This window comes from Aythya marila, assembly GCF_965140915.1.
Source record: "Aythya marila genome assembly, chromosome: 8".
Lineage (NCBI taxonomy): Eukaryota > Metazoa > Chordata > Aves > Anseriformes > Anatidae > Aythya > Aythya marila.
In genome coordinates this window covers 22,019,403-22,041,330 of record NC_139049.1, presented here as the reverse complement: position 1 = coordinate 22,041,330, position 21,928 = coordinate 22,019,403, and the positions used below count along the sequence as shown (strand labels likewise).

General features: G+C 41.5%; 1 protein-coding gene across 6 annotated transcripts in view; it reads right to left on the bottom strand.

The window, feature by feature from the left end:
* The window catches only part of ST3GAL3 (ST3 beta-galactoside alpha-2,3-sialyltransferase 3), a 171,409-nt gene that overhangs the window by 86,370 nt on the left and 63,111 nt on the right, over positions 1-21,928 (bottom strand). For all 6 annotated transcript variants that reach the window (XM_082766140.1, XM_082766139.1, XM_082766142.1 and 3 more), the window contains one exon: positions 19,639-19,731. In XM_082766140.1, coding sequence (XP_082622266.1) covers positions 19,639-19,731 — 93 coding nt within the window. The remainder of the gene's footprint in view (positions 1-19,638; positions 19,732-21,928) is intronic.

Genomic DNA, 21,928 nt, shown 5'->3' with positions numbered 1-21,928 from the left:
GTACACAGTTCAGGACGGGTAATTTAGTGCTCATTACTGTAGCAGTGAGAGAGACCAGAGCCTCTGCTTCACAGAGATTTTACTGTTCTGAAGTCGACTCCTAAGTGTACAGGGCTTGAAAGCGAAAAGACAGGAGGGCAGATTTACAAACCCCAACACAGACGAGAGCTGAGGTTTGAATTAGATACAGTCTGTCCTCCACCTCCTGCCTGTCTGTACCAGGCATCTCTGCGATGGAGCAGAGGCGGTGAGGCAGGCAAAGATGAGGGTGCTGGTGGACAAGCAGGGGAAGGAAGGCGAGGCAGCATCGCGCCCTTGTGGAAAGGCAGGAGGGGGGATCCTGCTGGGGATCCCCTGCTACAAGAGGCACGGGGACACATGGAGCGAGTCCAGCGCATTAAGGTGATTAAGGGATTGGAGCATCTGCCATGGGACAGGCTGAGAGCACTGGGGCTGTTTGGCCTTGAGCAGAGGAGGATCAGGGGGCTCTTACTGATGTGTATAAATACCTGGTGGGGGGAGTAAGGGCGGCAGAGACAGGCTCTTCTCAGTGGTGACCGATGTGCAGAATACGGGGCAACAGGTTAAAAGAATGAAATACAAGGAATTCCATTTAAAATTAGATTTATTTTTTTTTTTATCTTGTGAGGGCAGTCAAGCACCAGGACAGGCTGCCCAGAGAGGCTGTGGAGTCGTCATCTATGGAGATATTCAGACCCAGCAGAGTGCAGCCCTGAGTGCCCTGCTCCAGGTGACTCTCCTTTGAGCGGGGCATTGGACTGGGCCATCTCCAGAGGTCCTCACCCCCCTCCAGCAGGCCATGATGCTGGGATCCTTCTCCTCCCAAAGCAAGGAACGCTCAAATTACAAGAGCTCAAATCCTACCCAGCTCAAACATCGAAAACAAGGGTCTGCTAAAACTCCACTTTATACAGATGTCATAATTCTTGCTGACCTCAATCAGCCTAATCAAATGATAAGATTACCAAATGGAAGAACAGCATTTAATTTGATCAATACCAGTAGCTATTCCACTGAGCTAATGCTTGACCGGAGAGAGCTTGCACAAACTGGATTAACGCACATAACTACGGGGTTTCGTCCTCTGGAAATCACTGCTTTAATTTGCCACTCCACACAACTGGAAACCTGTGAGCATTAAATGTCATCCATTTGTTAAAATGCTTATTTACCTGTCTTAAACCACACAAAGGTAATTTAACCAATCAAGGCATGTATTTAAGTGCAAAACCCTACAGTCTTATTCTGAAATGAAGGTGCCCATACAAATTTGATGCCTCCTGCAGAACAGGTATAGGGAAAGCAGGGGACTGCTCTCTTCAGTTGATGCTGAGGACCAGAAAGAAATAATCTAAGACAGGGAACAGTGAGTTTCAGTATTTGTATTCAAAGGTCTTCTAAGGTTATAAAGGCTCAATGTCTATCCACACAATTTAATGCCTCCACAGTTTAAGAGAAGAAGTAGAAGAACTAATAAATAAATCACGATCAGAGCACTGCTACGCACCTGGGAACAGTGTCAGGAGACTCAGGATTACAACACAGCCAGCAGGGCTGCTGCAGGCAAGGACAAAAGGACAGCAACAGAGCAGAGATTAAAAGAACAAAAAGGCCCAGCACGTCCAACAAGCATCGCTATAAACTGTTAAGTTGGGTTGTAAAGGAAACAGATAGTAAAAATGACAATTTCTCCCTAATGTTTTTTTGTTTTTTTTTTAAAGCTACTCTTCGTCAGTCTTCTGACAAACTACAGAAACAGTGCAACTGCACAGGGAACACTAATAACGAGCACAAACAGGAAAGCTGCTTCACTTTTGTCCTCAAGTCAAATTAATAATTCAACAAGCTGACAATTCCTCTATTAGTTGTAGCTCCCAACAACCTTACAAAACATCTAGAGAGTGGCAGAGAGATCAGAAAACTGTAAATGCTGCAGCTCAGACATGTGATCTGGTTTCATAATTTGTGCCCACGAGCCATTTTGGCCAGCAGAGCGGGACATTTCCTGAATGCAGGCACACCGTGGGAACAATATGGACTTCTGTTTATCTGACCTGAGGTTTCGTTTCTACATCATTTCAGCACGGAGCCAGCTGATGTGACAAAATGTGTAAAGCAAGAGACTGGAGAAAAAGTAGCAGCAGCCAGCACTTGGGTAACATTGGCAGCTAGATGGCAGGTTTTATTCTCTAGAAGTACTATCCAACCCTGAATCCAAAAATGTCTTTGAGGCCAGAGCCCCCCAGGCATGAAAGAGCTTATAGACATCCAAAAAGTGGGTAGCTCCCTAAGGACTGTAACATTCCCAGAGAGAAACCTTGTCACAAAGCCAAGGTTCTTGACAACACAACCACATCTCAATGATTTAACAAAGGCTGGCAAGCCCACAAACTGCTGCTGCTTCTGTAATGCGCGGGACATGGATCTGCCCTTCCTCCAAGCATCTGCCCCTTTCCAGCAGCCACTCCAAGAGCATGTCCCGTTATCTTCTTGTGGAAGCACCTTAGTCTGCTTACTCCTTATTTCATTAGCTTTCCTCATCCAAACGAAGGAAGAAGAAAAGCTGAAGCTAATCCCTTGCCTGCTTGTGAAGCAGGCACTGTCCCCATAACATTTATTCTTAAGCCCTCTATAACTTTCTTCAACTATTTTCTTGAGAGTAGTCCTATGATGAGACAGACTCAGAAATTATTTTGTGATAAGTTTTATCAGAACAGTTCAACCATTACCATGACACTTTATTCAAAGGGACAGGCAGCATCAAGATGCTTTTCCATTTCCACATGAAAATTTAGGCGTTAGGAACTTTCTGCGATTGAGGTCAGCATTTTCAAAATATGATTCGCAGAGCTCAGTTTTCTAAGTCAAATTAAGTAAAATAAGTCTAAAAAACCTTGGCCTGGATTTCAGAGGTATTGAATACGTTCAGCTTTTATGGCTTTACAGCATATATACCTGAAAATGAGGCTTTAAGGTACCTAAAATATGAATTTAGAAATGCTAGTTTATAGTCAAAGGCCTCAAACTGACTGCAAAAGAAATGAGAGCTCAGACAGTACAGGCGTATTTCAATTAAAAAAAAAAAAAAAAAAAAGTTTTCTATTATGAATCATTTGCTTTGAAAATATTTTCTACTCATTTTTCTTAGTAAATTTATACTACAGCACTTTAAAACATCAGGTAGACAGCAAAGAATTACCAAGTCATGGCTTTGTTGGTCACATTCTTCCTTCTCTTCTTAAATAAATTTTAAAAACTAGCATTAATATTGCATTAAAGTTGTGGATCCATGCACACAAAACCCAGAATTTTCAATGTTCAACTCTTTAATGAGTTGCTCAGCCCCTCTGCATATATATACATGTATAAGGTTTTTTCATTTCTGTCTGCTTTTTGAAGTATAAGCCATAATGGATGCGCTTTTAATAAGCATCTTAGACACTGTGGAACTGTTAGTAAAAGTACCAATGGACCATTAAACTTCCTGTATGAAATATACTGTTGTCATATTTGTGCTAATACTGACTTTTTTCACATAATTTCTAGTGCTTGCAAGAGTGTGACGTGCATTTTGATTACTGCTCTGGCACCTCACCTTACAGCACCTGCAGGAGATATGCTCCTTTGGCAATAAATGAAAAGAAATCTACGCTCTTCTGTGGCACAATTCCCAGCAGGCAGAGCTCTTGCGATTGCATTTGAATTATTCCAGTGTCCCCTTTGGTCTTCCAGATACGAAGCTACAGATATAGCTACTGTGTTGGGTGTTTTTGTCTTTGTTTTGGTTTTTAAATTACCTCTCACTGCAGGTGAAGAAACCAAGACATTAAATTCAGAGCTGCAACTGTTGAACTCATACAGTATTGGAAGGCAGTACAGCAAACACTGAAAAACCACTAAATTAGCACCTTACAATCATTCCCTTTATTAGGTTTTCTGACTAGTTCCAAACTAGGGAACTAACGATTGGAAGACATAATCAACACAGGCCAGGAAAAAAAAAAAAAACAAGCCTCTTCTCCTTGCCTGTGGGCAAAACGCTTTGCCAGTTGTCTGTGTACCTGAACACAAGTACTCCTCCTTCCTCATCAGCTGCATAATTCAGAGCATCTGAAAATGAAAACTGTAAAATGAAATAATAAAAGCAGTAAAGGAGTCAACATTTGGAAATTCAATGAGGATAATTCCTAACATTTACAACCTCTGTTATATTAGTAACATGATCACCTTACAATGACTTCTATCATCATCGTACATTTCTATTATTTGTTAATAAAGTGTGGTTTTACTCTTTCACAATACACTAAGTTGTCTTTCAGGAGGGCCACGTGCTAGGCAGACCTCACCTTCCTCCAATTAATGAGCACACCTGAGAAATATGCCATATAAACAATGGATGTTCTAACTTACCTTGAGGTCAGAGACCTTTCAGCACATCCACATGATATAACAACATTGTGCAAGGACCTCAGGCTCCTGCCAAGACAACCTTGCAAGCAGGCACTGTGGCACGCCACACGGAGGTAAAAGCTTCATCCCAAGAGCAGCACAGACATGTCAGAGAGAATAAAATTACCCACGAGGGCTGCTGGCTCTGGCACAACAGCCACAGATGAGCTCCTCCTTCCAAAGCCAGGTTCACCTCCACCACTTCTCGTGTTGTGCACGCACTCTGTAACACGTCGCTCAACCTTATCCCATTCAAACTCACAGGATAGTTCGTGGCAACGTTTGGCAAACAGACGATGTGATTCAAATCCACTTTCTTTTCCTCCTTCCAGACATATGAGTGATATTCTGCCTTATCTTGCCTTTTTCCCCTAGTCTCAGGTACCCAGAGACAAGGATTAAACAATTCTGAATATTTTTACAGGAAAGTATCATCCAATATTGCCTTTGTGCAATTAAATCCACTACAGACTTGCAAACAGCTTGTATGAGCTGTCAGAATGTTCCCAGATTTGCTTGGAAAGAGAAAGAGATTTTGTGTTTAACTAAGCTAACAATTAAATGGTTGGCAGCAACTGTCAGGCCACTAAGCCTGAATTTAATATAGTGGAAGAGAGTTAGTGAAAGGAGAAAGATCTTGTCACTGGAAGCATGACAAATGAGAAGGGTGAACTTAACAGCAGTTTTACAAGAGACTAAAAGGAGCAGCACAAGTGTAAACAAGAGGAGAAAGAAGCACATTACTGTAATAATACTAAAAAGAGAAAGTCCCAGCTCAGGGCTCAGCTATGTGAAGAGGGGGCAGCTTGATGCTGTCTGTACAACAATTCTGGAGCAGAATCCCACGGGTTATGCCTCTACATGGGTATACTATTTGGGTCACATTTAGCAATCGTGTCTTGTTATTTAGCAACGCAGATGCAGGACTTGCTGATTCATACAAGCCAACCCAGAACACGAAGTGTTTGGGTTCTCTTTTCCTGTTAAAGTCTTTGTTATTTACTGCCTGCAAGATTGCACTGAAGTTCCAGCCAAAATTCATTTCTGATGTTTCCAATGTGCATTCCAAACCCAAAAAACATGGCACCACATCAAATGTTAAAGTAAGATCATTATCATCCAGCTGCCAAAGAGCTCCTACAGGTTCAGAGACAAAGACTAGCAGAAATCGTGAACAGCAGTGCACCAAAACGACCTGACAAGTGCTTGCACCAAAATGGCATCGCAGCACAGTGGGAGATGCAGTGATCTATAGGACAGAAAAAAAGATTTTACCATGGAAAGAAAGGGACAGATAAGACAGTGGCTTATAGCCCCAGGGCTACACAGAGAGGGTAGCATGTAGAATTGCAAAACGGGCAGAAACATTCAGTACAGAAGTGGCAGAGCAATCTTTTGCCAGCAGAAAATCCAGTAGCCTCCAGGAATGTTACTAACGATGTCAATCACAACGTTAATCGGACCAAAGCCGATGTCCAATTGTGCTAAGCACTGCAAAACGGAGACCACTGACCAGCCCCTGCACTGAAGAAAATGTCTGTCATTCATCCAGACAGGGGCAAGGCGGCAAATCCCCCGAACAGAGGGAACTACACAATGGCAGCAGCTATTTCAGCCCCATAATTTGAGAAACAGGTGTAGGTCAGAATGAAACGGCACGGTATGAAGAAACTAAGGCACTAATGCAGGCTTAACTAATGAACTGCTGTGATTTAAGGAAACCTGGAAAGTTCTAAGGCAGCTGTGGGCAATAAAGCCAGGAAGGCCTTAGAATACAGATGTAAATGAATCAGTTCAGTAATGGGGCAAATTTAAGGAAGTTCAGCCTGAAAAGCTGAAAAGAATTCCTCAGTCCAACCACCTTCAGGATTTGTTTGAATTTCTTGTATCTATTTAGCTGTTGCAGCTCTTTAAACTTTCCTAAACCCAAGGTGACCTTTAAAAAAAAAAAAAAAACTGAAAAATTTGCCAGCACATACAAACATATTCTAAAACATGCTGTCCGGAACAAACAGTCTTCAGAACAGGGCACCAAATAGTCTCTATAATAAACCAAGAGCAATTAGGCTGCTGGGAAACAAATTAGCTCATTTCATTTCAGCAGAGGAAAGGTGGCTGCAATGCTCCAGGGATGATGTGAACTGTGGGGTCTTTTACTGAGCGACCCTGACTGGAAGCCCACCAGTTTGTACCTGTCAGGGGGAACAGACAGAGCTTCCAGAGCCCAGGAGGCAAAACTTTGCACTGGCCCATGAAAAATAACAGGCAGTGCTCCCCTCCCTGGGCCCCATGATCCCTTAAAATGCCCCCAATAGCCAGAACTCTCTGGACCACCAGTACAGACCGTCTTGGTCTTATCTGCTGTCTCCAAGTCCACCAGTTCCATCCCGTCTTGCTTCCTAAGCTAGAGGATTTGCAAAGCTAAATTTATCAGATGTGATATAAAGTTGTGGCTACAGATACAAAGGTGGAAATGTCCAGAATCATGAGGAGCTCAAAAAGTGAGCTGAGAGATGTGTCTCTGGTTCTTACCCAGCCTGTTACTACACTTCCACTTCAGACAGCTCAGCATTCAGCTTCCATCCCCATGCTAGAAAGCAGCGCGAATAGGGCGCGCACACGTTAAATACATTTCCTGACACAGGATTTATGAAGTGCTGTATAAGGCCTTTTAAGGACTTATGCTGCGAACTAGAAATGTTACTATTTTATTTATAAAAACAGTAAACAGAGATGCAGCCAAAGAAGGGTAAAGGAGGGCCACTTACTACACAGCCCGTGCGAACCACCCGCGTGAGAAGGCCAACGCAGCTGAGAGGAGAGCTCTGGGGAGGAACCAGAGAGATGGAAGAGATCATCGAGCATGGGAGAGGAAGGCCCAGGGCTGTGGCCCTGCGCAAATGCTGAAGGTGAGAAAGGAAAACAAGCATCTTCCTCCCTAAGACTGCTGTGAAAAGCAGCTTTATGGAGTCAGAGTTGACACTTCGCTTCTCTACAGCCTATACAAGACTCCCAGCTCTTCTAGCAGCTGATGAAATTCAGATAGCGATGTCAGGCACTTTCAAAGGCTTGCACTTGGTTAATTTTATGGTTTTGTTTGCAGCTATTTCCAAGCTACTAATCCAGAACCTAAACTGTGATTTCCTCCAAAAATTATTTATTTTTTTTTAAATTGCCTAACGAAGAGAAGGTGCATTGTAACCTCCAAAAAAAAAGAAACCCACACAAACCTACATAAAACGTAGCAGATAAAATCTCTCAACACGTGTAAACTGAGACGAGCTTGAAAACTTCCACTATTGTGTTTCTAACTCTTAATGCAGGCTGTTCCAGACCTGACTTTGCCAGGTTGTAGGTATTAGACAGGAAATTCAGCAGCAGTTCAAAATCAGTGCCATGGTAAAAAAAACACACAACAAACAAACATAGGAAAGTGAGATTCCCACAACTCTAGAAAACCCCACACAACACAGTAGCATGTTAGGTACCAGCTTTAAGTCAGTTTTCCCACTTATTTTTTTTACCCCTTAACAGCCACAGAGCAGTCATCTGAAGAACCTGTCAAGATCTCCTCCTAAACCAGCTGTCTTGGTTACTTACGGGTCATCTTCCCCACAAGGCAGAATGCCTTCTCAGCGATGCCTGCTTCGTGCTCTCCAAACACAGTGACTCTGATCGTTATTCAGTTTATCAACTACATGTAAATATCCCTCGTGCATTTCTAGAGAGGCAACACAATTTTGTTAAATAAAGATAGCTCTAGTCACCAATAAACCTGGCTGCAGGAACATCTTCCTCTTCCCTTTCCCCTCGTGGCCCTCCCCTCTCCACTGCCTGTATTGGGGTTCTTGCATCTTCAGTAAATAACATTTCTTTAGATTAGCTAAAGACAGGATTATCTCAGAATAAACTGCCCTCCTGGTATCACTTTATTTGAATTACTGGATCTTCTAATTGTTTATCATAAACCAACATTCAAATATTTTGAAATCTTAACTGAATAAAGACAGTTCTGTCAGTGAAAATATTTACAGTAGCCTCACTAATTGAGCCTGATTCCAGCTTCCTGAATCTCATTACAGTAAGCTGGGCACTGCTGCAAAAGTGAAACAAATAGGAGATGAATCAAAACAAACATTTAGAAACACAAGCAACTGCTTAGAGTGACATTAATCGTTCCAAAAACTCTGTCAAAAACATCCCTCTGACTGGCGTCTGTCAAAATATCTCCGATTCATCATCGTATGGCCGTGGCTGAGATGGAGAAAGAAAATACGCACAGCAGCCAGCACTGCAAAACTGGTACAGCTCTGAATTTTGAAGTGAATTATTTTGGTATGTTAGAGCACTCCGGTAGTAGCATGTTTCTCAGTATCCTGGACCGCATTGTCTGCAACAAGCAATAATTCAAAAATACCCACATTTCACTATCACCAATTTCTCTTTTCCCTGTTACGTTTCCATTGTTTAATTCACATGTTTTCCATTATCCAGGTCAGCTTACCCTTCTCTTATGCTGAATACATGAAAGCTTAGGAATGCAGCTATCTGCAAGAGGAGAACTTCAACTCAATAGTCCAGGAGGCCTGCTCTACTCTTTCGGTTTTAGTTCAGTTTCCATCTGAGGAAATTAAGAACTATTAACATGACAGGAGAACACCACCTGTTAACTCCAGCTTCCTCTCATTTCCTGTCTGGACATGGTTTAGAAGTCTCCCAGTTACAGCAAATCCTAATAACGCAACACCAAAGAACGAAGGATGTGTTCCTCTGAGAAGAGGCAGAGGACACAGGCACCTCAAACTCCCCCCTGCACACCCCGTGAGGAGCAGACACCAAACACAGTTCCATCGCACTGCTGACCTGGGAGGAGCAAAGCAAAATAAATCTCCTTTCCTCTTAGGAAATGAGGCTACTACTTTCCTGCTAAAACACCTTCCCCACTGAGCCCAGGCAGAACATTTTGCTGGTGGAGCAGGATGGATCTTTTGCCTTGACACCATGGCCAGGACAGGCCAACTACTTCTCTGCAGATGCATCTACCTGGCCAAGTTTCTTTACCCTTGACAGACGAGGAAACCCCTGTGTGAAACGAGCAGTTACAGAGCAGAAGTAAACAAGCCTAGCATTTATAAACTGTCTGGTATCCTGTTGTTCCATAAATAGTTATTATTACCCAGGAGATCAGAACTGTCCAAAGGAGGAGAAATGCCCAGTACACGTGCTGACTAAAATCCCCAACAAGGGAAAAACAGAGAAAGTTTGTGGTTTTCTTATTTTAGCTTTCTTTGCTTAAACTGGGACCTGTAACGCTTACTCTGCCTCCTTTAGGACATCTTTTCCCAACAGCTCCAAGAGCAGCAGCCACAGGTCCAGCAGTGACGGGTTGCGTGCTCACAGAGCCCCAGGCCAACATCTTCCTCTGCAGATGCCGAAAGTCCACAGACGATGTTTAAGAAACAAATCAAAAGCAAAAAGAGCCAGCCACCACCTGCTCTGAAGAGCTGCCTATTTGGCTAAAGGTTACATTCAGACTGCCTGAAGCTGGATATTGGAGCTTTAAATACCCACCCAGCCATCAGGTTACGCATTTACAAACAAATGTTTAAAATATAAACAAAATTTGCAGAGCAGATAGGCTGTGCTGCTCATCCCTAACTCACTGCTTGGTGAAGCAGCTGGTGTGGCTTTGAACCTCCCTTGAGACCAGTCCAAAGTTGGTCCTTTCTGTCCAAAATGGAGCTGGAGACCCTCACACTGGAACAGCTGCTGTCCAGAGCACTCAGCCAGCCTGGGATGGACCCAACAGGGACAGGCAGAGCCCTCACGGCCCAAGAACCTTTCCCTTGCCTGTCATGGTCAGGTTTTATAACACAATTTCACCTTTCTTGTAGCATTCCCGGGAAGCGTTTATATTCAGAACTGCTCATTCATGGGCAGGTCTTCTCTCTCAGTGTAAACCATTTCATTCCTAGATAAATTGATTTATTTCTCAAGAATCTGTTTATGACATGGTGTCACTGTCAACAGTACAATTCTACATGTATCCCAATGTATGCAGTGGTGTAAATAAACACAAACCGAGGCTGGCACTGCTGATGAACAGGTCAGAAACAAGCTAAAATTTGAGTGACATCAATTTAGGAAGGGCAAGCCATGTAACCCTCTAAAATGACCACCTTTGGGGTTTATTTCTTTTATGAGAACAGTGCAAGACGTGTTATTTGAAATATCCACAATTCTGAGGCTTTCATCATGTTTAAGCTTGGAAGAATAACAAATCAGAAGGGTAAATGCGATGATATGTGGCAACACATCTGCCTTGCTTTCCAGCACTGAAAGTGATTTGGGTTGGCTTGAAGCAGGGAGCAAGAACCCTCGTGAAACCACAGGAACTCCACCAAGCCACCGTGCTCCCTGACATTACAACAACAGTCAGTGTTACTTCTAAAATGTTTAGCAATTCATCCTTGGATTTTGCTTTTGCTGCATAGTTACCTTAAAATTCCAAGAAAAAAAAAAAAAAAGAGTTACATTACCAAGAAAGTAATTACCTAAAGAACTTACGCTGCTGTGGAGCTTCTACAACGTGATCTGAACATCATCCTCAAGTGACTTTTCACATTGCTACAGTCAAAAGAGATTTTTTTTTTTAATCTTTCTAGTTTTCACCTTCATTTGCCTAATGTAGAGTTGGAGGGCTCCCCAGACTCTTTCTAATTTAGCCTAATAATCTTGCATAAATTAGGCTTGCTTTTCATCCGTACTCTTAGCCAGTGTACATTGGCTGGGTGACAGCATTTGCATGCCCTGATGCTCCTGAAACATTTCAATAATTGAACAAAGTGTGACAGCAAAAGGGGAGGGGGAAAAGGTAGAAGAAAATAAATTGGTTTGAAATCTATCCCCAAATAGGGAACTTGATTAAAACCACCAGTAGGGAGAACAAACTATTATCCACTCCACAACACAATTCAGGAAAAACTCTGAGGGAAGCTGCTCAATTTTTACATCAAGGAAAAACCACTGGTGATGTGCAGAGCCTCAAAGACACCAGGAAACTTCCTGAGGCTCAGGGAAGATGACGGGGTGGACCAGTAATGATGAACCTTCAGAAGGCAGATATCAGAATTTTAATGACATGAAAAACACTCAAAAAGCTTTTCTAAAGGGATTTATGAGTAAAAGAAAAGAAGGCAAGACATGCATACATATATATAAAAAAAAAAACACATAAAACCAACACCACAACATGGCAATATCTACATACAGAATTCAACTTTCATGCTGATATTTTCATTTTAATCATATACTGTTAATATATTTTACATAAAATTTCTCTGAACTAAAAGCACTATGTCGATCACTGAGAAGAGAAGAAAGCATTGAAATAGACGCAAATGCACTCAGATCCTCAAACAATCTTTGCTGCAAGATTTTTCCTGAAAGCTAAATATACTTATTAGTATAGCTTTGGAGCAGATGGGCCACAGCAACAGAGCCCAAACACATGCACAATAAAATATGCTCATTTGGGGGCACGCGTTAAATTTATTGCTCCTATTACAATCATGCATGTTCACACAAATACAGCTATTTATTTGTACATCTGCAAAGCTGTAATCACCCCCTCACCCCCCGTTTTTTTGTTTGTTTGTTTTGGTTAAAGTTCAGAATTTCAAAATAACTATAGTATTTGGGGGAGGAGGGGCAGAAGAGAAAAAAATCCTGTTCCCACTCTGGCATAAGATGCAGTGTGTACTCATACCGAGGTGAGAACAAAGATGCTCTTACACCTCTTCCGAAGGAAAAAAGAAAAGGCACACGCACCCCAAGGTCTACATGCCCATATCAGAGCTTTCACCTAACAATCTCACTTAATTCAGAAGTCATGGAAAGGATCCTGAAGACAAACTTCTTGGGCATGAAGCCTGCACATCACATGGACTTGCACACATTTATTATTAATCTTGAGAGAGGTTAAGCATGAAAGATTTCGGCTCCAAAAATAGATCTTGCATGGAATCTACCGTCATGATGAGCACATAGGAATTGCATGTACTCTGCACATTTTTTGAAAATGAAAACAGTCAACATGGGATTAACACAAACACCCTGCACGAACCGAAGGTGAAACCAGACACCTGCTTCCTGCCCAGGTGGCTGAAGGGGTTTTTGTAGTCCCATCACCTCAGCTCGGCGTACCCATGCTGCACCCTTGGCTGGGCTTGTACAGTGATTTGGTAATTCCATAAACGCGATCAGTGAACTCATCTGGATTAAAAATAAGCTTGCGCAAAAGGAGTCGATGGATGGGGGAGGGAAAACTAACGTTCGGACATGGGGATTATGTTACTTATCCAGTTTATTGCACTGTCTGCAGGTGTTTATGCTAGCTCAGGTAGGGGAGCAGCACAAGGGACAGACAGCATGAACTCCTTAAGCTAACAAAGCCAAGACAGAAAGGGTACGCCGAACACCACCTGGCAATGAATTTCGGAGCTAGCACTGAAGTTCTGTTTGCACAGCCTCGTCTGCTCATCTCTGGCTTTACAATCGTTGCTCTCTACAACAACAATGAATGCAGGGAATCAAAGAAAACTATCAAAGAGAAATGAGTTATCTGACCACACTCTCTAACCTCAGCTTTGCTTATCACCTGTTCCAGTTTTCAACACCCTGTACATCAGTTATCAAATGCTGCCAGTTAATGCCTGCCTCCTCCTGAAGCCTGTGCAGGTGGAACCGACTGAAGCAGCCGGTGCATTGTGAAGGACAATCCCATTTCCATGGTTATAAATAGCTACAACAGCTCAGACAACAATCCTAGCTTGAACATTAAAAGCAAACATCTTCTAAAAGACTGTGCTGCACGTTCACTAAAGCACAGTCAGCTGAGACGGCACATTTGGTGAGATAACATACTTTTCACCTTTAAGCAGAAGTATGAGAGATTTGAGCTTCTCAAATGAGTGCTTGGCAATAAAACAAACACAGGAATTAGCAAAGGAACATACATTAGGACCTGATGTATCCCCTGACCCAATTCTGTCACTCAAAATCTACGTTAATGTATGTTTTAAAAAATCACCCTCTGTGTCTTCAAACTGGATATAATACGCAACGCACAAAACGTAAAAAAGTGAGAGAATCGAAATGTACAGGGAAAAAAAGGCAGTATTTCATCACAAGGAGAAGGGTAAAAGCAGTGCAACGAGGGCGGTGCGGCAGACGAGGATGTGTTACGGGAAAAGCCACGGGGACCTGGGTGGGGAGGCGAGGTGCCTCCTCGACATCAGAGGCGCTTTGATGAGCACAACGCCATGTGCATGCTTTGGCTCGCACGCTTGTTTAGCCAGGGTTTTTACAAAAGATGGAGCAAGGGGGCGAAGGCAGGCACGTGGCATGCTCCGGCTCAGGAGGGTCAGGAGGCAGGCGCGTAGCAGGACACGGGCTGGAGAGGTGCGAAACGCCGACTGCTCAGCGCCCCTGGGCACCGCCACTGCTTCCCATTCCTCCCGTCCTGGAGTCCTGAGCTCCTGAGAGTGGAGGTCACTAAGGAACCGAGGGAAGCTTAGGGTGTTCAGCACTTACCAGGAGAAAACATACCTCCATCAACATGCCCCTGCCCCTATGCATTGAAAAAAAAAAAATATATACACATATAAATATATATTATATTTTATATATATATAGAAGAGTACTACTACCCACTGCACCCAAAGAGATCACAATCTACACAGAAGGCAGGTCGTGCTGCAGTCAGGGAACACTTTAAAATAGCAATTCCCTAGCAATTCTCAGTGGTAAACTAATTACCCAGTCTGGTTCTTCAGTGAGCTCTCCAGAACCACATGAAGCTGCCATCCTTTGGCTTCCTCTGCACTTCTTAAATAGTTAATCAAAAACGAAACAGCAGTCACCTTCCTGGCAGCCTCTGAGCACGGAGCTCCTGCCCTGTCACTTGAGCACAAGCCCATGCTGTTGCTTTTTTTTTTCTTCCCTGAATATCTAAGTAACAAAGCAGGAGAGCATAAATTGGAAAGGTGTTCCTGTGTGCTTGTTATAAGCAGCACAGGTTCCAAGAAGGAGATATGGGAAGTGTTTGGGATGAGGGAATCACATCTTGAAATCATCCCAATCCACAATGAAGTCCTTGCTAAAGCTCCAGTTCTACCTGAAACTCCAAGCCTTATCAGAATTATTCTCATTAGGAACAAAACAAAACAAAACAAAACACATTCTTAAGAATAAAAGCTTCATATCCTATATCTGCAGGACAGCGATGGCAAAGAAAGTTTTGCTGAGCTCAGATATCAAAAGTACAGGAGTCTCTGTACGTGATGGAGAAAGGCATTCTGGAGCTGTGCTGGCCATTACACACCTGGCCTGTGTAAGTGGAGGAAAGCACAGGAGGCAAGACCTGTAACATCAAGGGAGACCTAAGCATCAGAAAAATAAAGACAAATGACAAATGATGAGAGAAAGTCACTGAAACGTCTGTATCTGGAGTATACCCACGTCATGCATTCCCCATTGCTATGAAAGTTTAAAACATTTTGAACTTCATGTACAAAGCAATGATTCAGCATGAAAATATAAAACCACAAGAGATTACGTGAGAGCTGGCTTTCCTCAGAGTGGAGAGTGGGCTGCTGTATTTAAAATGAACCCTAAAAAAAGAAAAATGTGAATTTTGTGAATGTGAACTGTCAATTGCTAGTCAGAAGAAAGTTTACAGCAAAATAACCAAATAAGTGAAACTTATTTTGTTTATGAGCTGACTTAAAGGAGTTTAAAATTCATGTATATAAGATTATTTTTATTAGCACCAAGTCACTAGAAAGAGCTGTTTATAACCATATTCTTGACACTAAGAAATAGTCTTACATAAATTCACTATTTTGGTCACAACACCTGTAATTTCTATATATATATATATCAGACTTTCTCTTCCCCCATAATCTGAAGTCCTTTCAGACTCTCTCTCTTTAATATTTCTTCCCCATATTCTCTTACAAACAGTAATTCATGAGTCTGCAGGCTTCATGCCCTCTGTATTTACCAACTCCTCGAATTTCTGGTGTTAGCTGCCAGCTTACAAGAGTCTGTGGTTGGAAAATCGTCAGTAGCTGAACTGTCCCAGGCTGGCACGGCAGCCACAAACTGTGGGCAGAGGTCTTTTTTCTCATTCAATAAAGAACATGGCATAGAAGAAGAAATAACTGTACACAGGCAGCATCGTTTCCACAGCAAGGCCAGACAGGCAGGAGACTGCAGTGCTAACACAAACACAAGTTAGTGCCTTCCACACAAAGGTCACAGCATTAACTCCAGACTCGTAGGTGACCTCAGATCTACTAAAAATAGTTGAATTCACTGAACAAAGCCCTACTGATATGATTTTACCAAAGCCGCTTGCCATTTTCTTTGTTTCTTTGAGAAACCAGCAACCTTACTGCAGGCACTTTGAGTCACTGTCTACTGTTAGTCGGCTTTTAAGAGGCAGAATTAGATTGTTCTGGAACGTGAAAAATGAGATAACCGAGGTCTCGCAGCAGAACTCCTCCGGCTGCAGTGAGCACCAGAGGCAGCCCAGCTGGCCAGCTCCTAACGGAGATGCAACACTGAGATCCTGCATCCACTCCTCTTGGTGGGCAAGGGATGTCCCGAGTCAGACTGCAATTTGTTTCTATGAAGCTATGCCCACCTGTCTTTAAGCCACACTAAAAACAAACAAACAAACAAAGAAACAAACAAACAAACAAACCAAAACAAAATAATAATAAAAAAAAAAAAAACACCAAAAACCAAGTCAATAGAACTTGATTGTCAGTTTTTTTTTGTTTTTATATCTTTTGTCATCTATGAAACTCATCCTCAGGAGAAAAATAACTGCAAATAGCATGAAATATTATTTCCCTTCATTTATTTTAAACCTGGTACACTAAATTTTCATTTCCACTGCTTTCCACGCAGTTATCAATCTCTTCTGCCCTCTGGTATCTCTACCTCAAACTGCAAAGTCTAAGTCCATCTATGTCAATCTTTCTGAGCACGGAAATAGCTCTGCGTTCTTGTTTATTCTTTATTACCACCATATATATTGAGTTCTTCTGGATCTGTTTCAAAATTAGTTGAAGAGAATCACATCCACTGTTGAACACAGAGGTAGGTATAAGGCATGAGACACACGGTGGGATAGCATTCTATTTTTTTCTACATTTCTCTTTTGATATGTTCCCTCTTTTAGCCACCACTGGTCAGCCAAGAAGTCACAGAACCATCCACAGGAACTCCAATTTCTCTTTCCCAATTTGCAAGGCATAACTGAGTACATCATTGGGTATATGCCATCAGAACAATCTTCTCAATAAACACTGCCTGCCATCTCTCAGAACTGAACCTGGCCTGCTCTTCCCTTGTCCCATCACTTTGTGCTGTCAGGTCCCTCTGACAGTTCCTCAGTCAGCTTTTGGTCTTGCAACCTGGAAAAATGTGTCAGTGTTTATAATTCATCCCCCATTCCAGATATTTTACGAGCTCTTGGAACACCACAGATCCTAGCAGACGTTCTGCAGAGGACTGTGAGTGACACTGCTGTATTGTCCAACCTTCTGGTTTTTTCCATACCATTTCCCGTCGTTACCAAGTCACTACCTAATCACTACAGGGTTACACCCGTTTAATCTCCTAACAGTCTTGGAAACCCCAAGAGGTGTTTTGTTTTTTAAAAAAGAAATCCAGACACGTTGTGTTAGTTAAATCACCTTCACCAAATGCTCATCCAGTCGTTCACACGACATGAGCACATTTACAAGCCCAGACTTCCTGCTACAGAAGACAACTTGACTCCTCTCTATTATCGCCTTTATCCTTGTTAACACCAACTCTATTTGTTTTTTTATAGTTTCTACCAAGGTGCCTAATATAGAAACCAGGCTCTCTAATAGTTTCCAGTTTCCCAAACACTCCGTGAGCCCCTCTTTAAAAGCCTGACACGTTTACTGCTTTTCATTCTTCCCCTCTAAGGCCAATTTAAGCAATGATTATACACAACCGTGTGTAACTCAGCAACTTCATCGCCGAGTTCTTCACAAAGTGAGAACTTTTCCTAGCAATTCATTGTGCTGATTTGCTCCAAAATGTCACCCTCCTGACAGCTTCCCCCAGTTAGCTCCCCACAAAGGAGGTCTCCACATGGGAACCACTCTGCAGTGAATAGCAATGCAAATAACTTCTCTGCTGTGGCTTTACCTTCCATTAGCACATGTAGTATTATGATCATCTATCAGCCCATCAGGATCTCTGGCAGGCTTTCCACTTTTGACAGTTAGACAAAAAGTTTTATTATTTTTCATGCCTTTCTAAAGTTGTTCCTCAACATTTTTTTGGCCTACCTTACTACGGTGTATATTTAACTTGCCAAAGTTAATGCTCTTTCCTATTCTCCTCATTTGGATATGTCTCCTGCTGCAGAAACATGACTTATTTCTAAGGAGCCTTGTTTACTTTACTGTTTAAGCCAGTCCTTGTTTGTTTTTGTGGCTTTCGTTCAGCCTCTTCTTTCCCCTCCCATCTCAGACTTTCACCACTGAAACTGGACACAGTGCTCGGGAAGATTTGGGTTGTGTGGGTCTTTTTGTTTGTTTGTTTTTGGTTAATCAGTGTGAAAGACAAGCAAAATTTCTCATCTTACGCATGTCCACGTGACCCCAGAACAGCATTTCAGCTATGACACTTTGCTGAGACTACATGAAGCTTTTTCTCTGTCTGCTTCCAAGAAGTTTTTCTATCTTAAAGGTATAATCTGCATTTGTTCCTCCCAGATGTCTTGTTTCATATTTGGAAGTCTTAAAATATATTTCATTGGACTGTGGCCACTTAAAAAAATCAGGCAATCCAGATTGTTCTCTAGAAGTACCCAACCATTTATTGAGTACTCTCCAATAAACGTATCATCTGCACACTTAACCTAGGATTTTTTCCAGCTTGGATTATTGATGATGACATCAAGCACTGCGAGAATGAGAACCGATTGACTGAGGAAATAATCTTGTGGAAATAACTCCATTCAGGCTTTCCTTACCAGCAACCACATTTTGAAATCTCTAGGGCACTGCTCTTTAATCTATCTAGTGCATACTCATGCTTGGTAAAGTCAGAAGTCACATTTTCACCATTAAAGAAGCACTTACTAAGAAGAGTTACATCCTCTGAAAAATATTTATTCTATCTCAACTATTTGCATCATATTTTGCATATTTACATTTTAAATTGCACTAAAAAGTCAGGAACCTTTAGAATGGGAAAACATTTATTCATTTTATTCATACTTGAAAACAGCCAAACCAACTTTATCCAAATAAAACAAAACAAAAACAAAACAACCCCCCCCCCAACATTTTATGGAAAAGACCAAGCCTGAAAAATGTCACCTTGAGAGATCATGTTTTTTACTAATGACATAAGCAACTGAAAACATAAGCTAAAATAAAAGAAATCATGCAGGCAAGATGATTTACATTTAAGAGTTCTAAATAAATTATGATACCTGGCTTGGTACTGTTAGCTTTGTATAGTTTTTTGAGTATGAGAGAAGTTTCAGAAGAGAATTCTTTGCACAACTAGAGGTCAGCCATCCTTACACCAATCCTACATAAAATAATGATAATTCTGACATTGAATGCTATTAATAAGGAATTGAAGGACATCCTAGAAAAAAAACTGCAGACCTTAATAAGCTTTAGGAGAAGCAACTGAACACGAAACCCCAGCAAGATGATGTCTGTAGAACTATAATTTTTCAATGCATGAACAAGAAAACAAACACCTAGTTAGACTAGAGAAAAGGTACTCCCTCTTTACATGACATTAGTTTAACACAGTTAGCTGCTTGTGAGAAGGTGACTAACAGTAATCTGTAAGTAGCTACCGAGGGAGAAAAATAGAATTTTGGGTTTTAGCAGGCAAAGAAACCCTCTTCTTGAAGCCAAATTTAAAATGAAAACGAGATAAGTATTTTTGCAGTAATTAGTTTATCCATAGAAATAATCCATCACATTGTTACCAAATTCTCAGACAGCTGAAACCTTTAAATGGAGATAACTAGCCTGTGAACCAAGATGAATTTACTTGGGGAAAAAAAAAGGTAAAGTAATTACTTACTTTGGGAAGATGACAGTCATGAGTGCTGACGCATAACCAGGCTTGCACACTCCCTCAGAGAAATTTGCATACCTTGATGCCAATTCTGGAGGCCTGTAAAAAATAAGGACAGAGTCAGGACTCTCCTGCTATGAACTGGCTTTTGCAATCATCCAAGTCATTTTTTTCTTACAACTTTTCTCAATAACAGCTACGAGGAATAATGGCCAACACAGAAGGGTATTCATTTGTTGCAATATAGCACCACAGGGGAACAAACAACAAAGGAGAGAGTTAAAGATAGGTGAAATACCAGTAAACCACTATTTTTTTTGAAACATTTTCGTACCTAGGAAGGTAAAGCTTATAGAAAAAACATATTAAGACACCTTTTTAGACTTCAGCTTTTCAAAAGGGAGAAAGCATAACCAGCAGTTTGCTTTGGCTATTTTTCTAGAGTACGATCAAAGTTAGAATTATAGAGAAGTACTATTTGTAAGATACCTTTCAAACATTTGAAACAAATTGCTCAGCAGTTCTGACAGGCTATCATCAAGGGATGCATTCAGCATTTGGGACAGACAACATTGCTGCTGTTCCGTTGAGATGTGTCTAATAATTGAGTTTGGCTAGCAATTCCAGGGCCAAATTCAGATATATATTTTTTCTTCCACTTAACTTTAGCACAGAAACAACATCTGTTTAGCATTTAGCAACTCAAGGAAAGATACTTAAGTCAAGTACATATTTTTACCATAGACCTACTGAGTGACCTGGAAAAGTATCATTTAATTTTGCTCATGTTCCCATTTACCACCTGCAGAATTTTTATATTCACCATTTCACAGAAAACATAGCAAAGGTTAACTCGCTTAGGCTTTTGAGATAACATTATATATCTTAATGTCGGTCACAGCATGAGAATTATTAATACTCCCACCACAAAAAAGCATTTACAGTTACATGTTCAATAATCAGTGGAGGTTGCAAGCGTTAACTACTACTGAGGGCAGGTCAATAATTCTGTATGTACAGCACTATTTTGATAATGGTAGGCACGTAACGAAGGTTTTTTTCCTACAGGTCAATAACAAATGTCAAATGAAGACACCACTACAGATCCACAAAATAGATCCACAAAAATCATTTTGAAGAACCCAATATTATCACAACAGTGTTTTCTTTTCTATGCATCACCAACATCAGTTGGGTTGCAAACTGCTTCTGGAGGTAATGGCATGGATTCAGGGCGTTTCAAGTGAGTGATACAAAGCTGAACTCCTGAACTGAAAATGGGATCCTGGAGGGATCATGAGCAGTGCTACAAACAAAACCCCAACCAGGGATGTTCCGTATTTGAATGTCAGCAGTTCTGTGCTGAACCGGCAGTAACTCCCCTTGCACTGGTACTGGGACCACTTCCCAGGAGATCACAGCCAGCTCCAACTGGATAATCAGGAGATGCAAAGTTCATTTTAAAATTAGGTACATATTCTACAAAATTTCCGAAATCAATGGTTCTTAAAGAATGTAGTTTTATTCAGTGGAAACAGTCCAAGTCTTCGACACCTGAAAAAGGACGTAAGCTAGACAAAATGAAAAGTTACTGTAAGTATTTCCTTTGTAGATAAAAACCACATGAAGAAAGTTAAGGTAACATCAGCCCAACTCTAATTCTGCCACAGTTTTCCCACAATTTTGATCAAAACATTTGATCTTTTACTATCACAATTCCTTATCTAGGACTTGCACTGAATGATTTGTGTTTGGACTCCAGTCAAGATCTCTTTATAAATAGGCACAAGGAAGGAAAGGTCTGTTGTTGACAAAACAGAAAGCTTTAATGGTGCTAAAATATATTCCCTTCTAACACAGTCCAAAGGGACGAAGTGGTGTATAGCTCACTGCTTGCTGCAGCATGCCAGCATTTCAGGTGTGAAGAAGTGGGGGAAATTTTAATCTCTATCAAACAAATATAAGTGTTACTGGATTTTTCTGGCTTCGGGAAAAATACAGAGCTCCCTAATACCAAAATCTTCAAAAACAAGCACAAAGCAACCGGAATTTATCTGTAGCCACCACGGTAGTGAGTCATTGCTGGCAAACTTGTATAACCATTTGAATGGCAGGCTTTGCTCAAATGACCTCAGTGGTCACACAGAATATCTTGTGCCACAAGCACAGGCATTTTTCTCTTCTCTGATTTAATGGCGCTTTCATTATCAAATTAAAATGTCACTCAGATGCCCATCATGGCGTTTCTGCAAAAGAACAGTGGGCTGACAACCTCGTGCATTTGCTTCGCACAGAA